General features: G+C 28.7%; 1 protein-coding gene across 1 annotated transcript; it reads right to left on the bottom strand.

Moving 5' to 3' along the window:
* Positions 1-1,551: 1,551 nt before the first annotated feature.
* LOC105130641 (eugenol synthase 1-like) lies at positions 1,552-5,082 on the bottom strand. Its single transcript, XM_011033216.1, has 5 exons — positions 4,704-5,082; positions 4,461-4,595; positions 4,074-4,302; positions 2,174-2,377; positions 1,552-1,776 (listed from the first exon to the last, which is right to left on the bottom strand). Exons 1-5 carry the CDS (start codon positions 4,893-4,895, stop codon positions 1,577-1,579), a joined length of 960 nt encoding a protein of 319 aa, XP_011031518.1. The 5' UTR covers positions 4,896-5,082; the 3' UTR covers positions 1,552-1,576.
* Between the last annotated feature and the right edge of the window lie 291 nt (positions 5,083-5,373).

Raw genomic sequence — 5,373 nt, 5'->3', positions numbered from 1 at the left:
ATACTCAATACTATCCTAATATCACATATACTAGTTGCTTTTGAGCATATATCTAATGTGGTTAGTGACATTTGAGCATCAAGAAAGCTCTTCGTGCAGTAACTTGTCTCTATAACACATGGAATCGATCACAAACAACTGAAGCAGAAAGAGACAGATATGGGAGGGAGAACGAAGGATTTCAAAATCATCAAGCCACTTGGTAGGGTAAGAGGTCTCCACGACAAAGTTCGGAAATAATAAATATAGAGCCACTCTATTTTTTTTATTTTCAAAATGTTTTTTTAAAATAATTTTTTTATTTTTTTATTTTTTTTTCTTTTCAAATTAATCTCAGACATACCTTTAAGTTAAAAGTGTTTATATACCATACCTTTTAACTTTATTTTTATGAATAATCACGTCTTGTTATATTTAAAAATATATATAATACATTTTTATATTTTCATGTTCTCTTTTGAACAATCATGTTATTATATAAGAAATGCATTGTATTTTATTTAATTAGAGTTGTAAATTTTAGTAGTGTTTGATTACATTTTGAAAATATTTAAAAAAATAGATTTTTTTAAAATTAATATATTTTTTACATTTTCACATTATTTTAAAATACTGAAATTAAAAATAATTTTTAAAATATAAAAAATTATTTTAATATAAAAAATACTTTAAAAAATAATCATCATTATACTTTTAAACAACTTCTTTTCAAAAATTACATATGTGTTGTTAAATAATGCAACTCTAAGTTCACCGGTAATTATCGTCTTGATTTTTTATTATATATTTATAAAAAAATTATCCTTTAGTTATATATTTTAAATTAACAATGTTTATAACTAAATCATAAAATTTTTATTTTTATTAATCAATAGTCATGTCTTATTATTTTAATGAATATAATTCATAGATTTTTTATATGTATTTTCTTGGTCTCATGTGAATGATCATGTTCCTTATAATTCAACAATAATAATCATTGTGTCTTTCATTGCATATTTACAAAGAATTGTCTTTTTTTAAAAATCTTAAATCGTTAAATTAACATGGCTTACAAATAATATATTTTTGCTTCTTTATTTTTATCAACAATCATATTTTATTATATTAAAGGGAATAAATATTACCTCTTTACATTACCAATATAAATAAAATTAATTTTATATTAAATATGACTAGAAAAATTCAAAATAATATCCCAAGAATTTTCTCATTAAAAATCACTTCACACCTCCTTCTCAAGAGTGAACTTTTAACCATGATTTTAAGGTTAATTCTTCACCTAATTTAAAATTTTCTCTTTCAAAAAACTCTTTCGAACATAAGTAGAAGAGATTAAATTACTCTCATGCCAGACATCCATCAAGAATTAAAGATAGAAAACAAGTTGAGAAGGCGAATGCACCTTCCAGGTCGAATCAAATCCACGAAACAGACATCAGTTGCATGCTGCACTTGCAGCAACTCAATGAACCAAGCATATCAATGCTCATTTATTTTCCACGTAAATTTATGTGTGTTTGAATGCTTAGATCTCCTAACACAGACTTTAAAGAACAGCAGCAAATTTGAGAGATCATTCAAAAGCTCCCATTGCTGGCTCCGGAGGGTCGATCAGAAAAATATCAAGAAGCTTATCAATTGTTGTGTACTCGTAGTCTGGATATAACTGCGAAGCCTCCAAGTCATCGTCACCTAGCTCGTAGCCAGTCAGATCACCCTTTATGAATACACTGTGAAGGATAGACACTGGAATATTTTGTGGAGGTGGTAAGGCTGCAATAATATTGTTAAAAAGCAAGTTATTTATTAACCAAATTTAAAGAGTATCAATTCACCAAAAGGATGGATGGCTTAAAAAGCATAGCTATTAAATCAAGAATTTAAAATGATATTATTTTAATTTTAAAAAAATTACATTGTTATTTTGAAATTTTAAAAAAATTAAACTGGTTTTCTCTCTTATTTTGACCATATCGACTGTATTGTGATTTAACTTGTTGTGTCGATAAAGTTTGATCAAATCAACTGTAAATTTATTTTACATAAAATTAATTTAATTCAAATCAAGGTTATGAGTTAATGAATCATCATGACTCGTGAATTTTATACCATTTTACTGATCCTCAATTCAAGGGTAGCATAACTAATAAAATATAGCAAACATTCTTACTCTTAGAGAGCTTCACAAGCTCTTGCTCGGAGAGATGAACCCTAATAAAATTCTGACCGGTCTTCTTTTCCCAGAGAGAGATGAGTGCAAGCTGAGAAACGATGTTCTTGGATGGCTGATAGGTTACAACTCGGTTCAATGTTCTTGCATCATCTGCTACCTTGATGGTATACATGGCAACATCCTCTTCATAGATTAGAACCGCTGAAGGATATATATATATAAAGAAAGAAACAAAGAAAGAATGAATTAGCTGTAGAAAATTTATATTTGTTAGAGGTCGTTTGGTTTAATTTTTATTTTTTTCCCAAAATAAAAATTTGTTTGTGTTATAGTTAATCACTAAATTATCTATTTATGCTGCAGTGCAAATTAATTTATTTTTAAATATTAAAAAATTTAATGCATTACTAATGTATTTTCAAAAACAAAAACTAAACTATACAGAAATTAACTTATATAACTAAGTGAACTTAAGAAGTTTAAGGAAAATGTAGAAAAAAATAATTTTACTAAAAAAATTAAAAATAATATTTTAAAATAATAATTAAGATGATAATATATTTGATTAATTTAAATTAACATATAAAATTTATAACTCAAATTATAAAATCATAATAATCTTATATAAAACAAATCAAATAATATATTTAAATTTAATTTTTAATTAATTGAATAAAATTAAAAAAAAAATTCAACTTAAGTTAATTTACCGAACATGCATAATGAAATTAAAAATAACATAATATAAAATAAATTAAATCAAATTAGAAAAATAAAATACCAATCAATTTAATATTAAAAATAAAATTATAAAAAAATAATTAAAACAAGAAAACTCTAAATAAAATATAATTAACTCATCAAACCCTTTACTAATTCTCAATCAACAACAGATAACACAGATGTAGATTTATCGTTGATGAAATTTTTTGGTTAAAATATGGTCACCAAGAACAGGCAAAAAGAAATAGAGTATTTGTTAATTCATCATGTCCCCGTCTTCCCTGTCAAATACTGTTACATAGGTACCCACATTCCTTCTAGAACACTACCAAGTACCCACTATTCTTGTCTTCTAAGTCAACACGTGGCACTGGCAACACGACTAACAAGAGTAAAACAACATGACTAAACGCTGCGTTTGACACAAAATTAATAACACGGTGCGTTTTGACAACATCAGATGGAAGGATAACGGTGATTTCTTTCGAATCAATTGAACCTTAATTCCTCTTCTCCTTGACATTCTTTATTTGCACGAGAGACTTGTAACATTTATTCTGTTACTGAAATCTGATGTTAATTGCCCATTTTTTCCTAGTGTGTTAAAAAAAATTCAAAGGATTTATATTTTAGACAATTAAATATTTTTTTTATTTTTAATAATTTAATCTATTTTTCCTAATCAAAATAAACAAAAATAAATATCTAATACCTTAAAAAAAAGAAAATAGAGTGAATAATATTTCATCACCTCCAAAGTATTTACAAATAAATCATGTACAAGTCAATTTTTAGTTTTTAATTTTTAATAAAAAAATATTTTAAAAATATTATAAACTAATTACCAGCACTAATATCTCAAAGTTATTTTAAAATTAAAAATAAAATAAATTAAAAAATTAAAAACTCGATCAACTTTTTCTTGTATGTTCATAAAAAAATATTTTTATTGAACTGCTTTTAAAAAAATAAAATGAAATGTGATTGTCCAATTATTTTTTTATTTAAATATTTTTAATATTAAAAGACCAAAAAATAAATAAAATGAATTTTAGTATTGAAACATGAATCTCTAAAATAATAATTAGACCACATCATTGGAAACAACTTCAAGGATTGGAAAGAAGTTTTCCGTGCCCAAATAATCAAGGGCGCATGGGTAAATGGTACCTACCCTTGGCTTGTCCGTCGCCATAAACAGTGATATCACGTGGTTGCGCCTGGGGACGAAGTAATATATTGATGAAGTAGGCACCACAACAATTTGCAGCAACAAAAGTGTATGGTATCCCAGCTGCTTCTATGGCCCTTCTTACCTTTCTCTTCTTGTCAAGAAAAGCTTGAAATGGTGGTAATGGAGAAACCCGATCCTCTTCTATTCCAAAATCTGATGGAATGAACCTCTGATCGATATTTATTTTCAACAAAACTATTAGAACAGTTGAACTTCTTGGAAGATTTCAGCCAAAAATCGTCATCTTGCACAAAACTAAAACGTATCACGTTTGAAATTCTACAAATTCCTCTACAAACTTACAATCTATCGAAAAGAAACAGATACCTTTATGTTGCCAGAGACTTTCATGGCATCTATGATCTTGAGCTGAGCAAGAACTTGCGGGTAAGGTAATGTTGAGATCACTACATCCACTTGGCGAAGTAGTGATACAAGTTTATCGTGTTCATCCAATTCTCCCTGTTACATCACAAAGTTAGCAAACAAATCAAATATTTAGCTATATTTTTCTCTACAGATTGCTCAAAGTGAAGGGTGATCTCATGGAGAACTTGAATATTTGGTTACCTGAACAATGGCGATGCCCATGGATTGAAATTCCTGATGGATGTGTTTTTTGGAGGGAGAAGATTGTGGGGAGATGGGACGAGCATAGACATAGGTTTTGTGCCCCAGCAAGACACTTGCCTTCACCATGTACTTGCCTATGTAGCCAGTTCCTCCAAATATAAGGATTTTGCTCAACTCAAAACTCTCCATTGCTCTCCGAACTCTCTCTTGCGCTCAATCTACAGGCATATGTTAGCATATATAGAATATGCGAATCGGAAGAAACATTACCAATTAATTAGATTAGGTGTAATTATGATCAATTCCCTTATCTGAATTTGTGTTGCTGATGCAAGAGCATAAATAATTCAACTTGTGCTTGTAATAAAGTTCGGATAGTGAAAGTTGTGTCTCTCCATTGGTCCCTCGGTCAAAGTAAGTGGATAAAATTTCCACCAACTTATTGGCGGGTCTCTGCTTTTGGGAGGCACCCAGATAAAAAAAATACGGGGAACCTTTGCCTTTATCTCTACTTTTGGGTCTCGATAGTAAACTCAAACTAATGCCTAGCTGCCTGAATCTTTGCCTCCTTCCTAGCCCACTAGGAATAGAGTCAAGATATGCCTTACATTCTCAATCAGTTGGTGATTGAGTTAGGGACTGCGCCTGAGAACGAGTTGGAAGGAAG

The sequence above is a fragment of the Populus euphratica genome, unplaced genomic scaffold (genome assembly GCF_000495115.2).
Source record: "Populus euphratica unplaced genomic scaffold, PopEup_1.0 scaffold29.1, whole genome shotgun sequence".
Lineage (NCBI taxonomy): Eukaryota > Viridiplantae > Streptophyta > Magnoliopsida > Malpighiales > Salicaceae > Populus > Populus euphratica.
Note: the sequence above shows the minus strand (reverse complement) of the source record. Positions and strands in the feature narration are given on the sequence as shown.

Bases quoted from the DNA above. Each gene is read 5' to 3' on its own strand.
- LOC105130641 (XM_011033216.1), bottom strand. From the start codon at position 4,895: ATGGAGAGTTTTGAGTTGAGCAAAATCCTTATATTTGGAGGAACTGGC. The intron at 2,378-4,073 runs GTAGGTACCATT...TATATCCTTCAG, and splicing joins TGGCGACGGACAAGCCAAGG to CGGTTCTAATCTATGAAGAG. The intron at 1,777-2,173 runs GTAAGAATGTTT...ATATTATTGCAG, and splicing joins GCTTGTGAAGCTCTCTAAGA to CCTTACCACCTCCACAAAAT.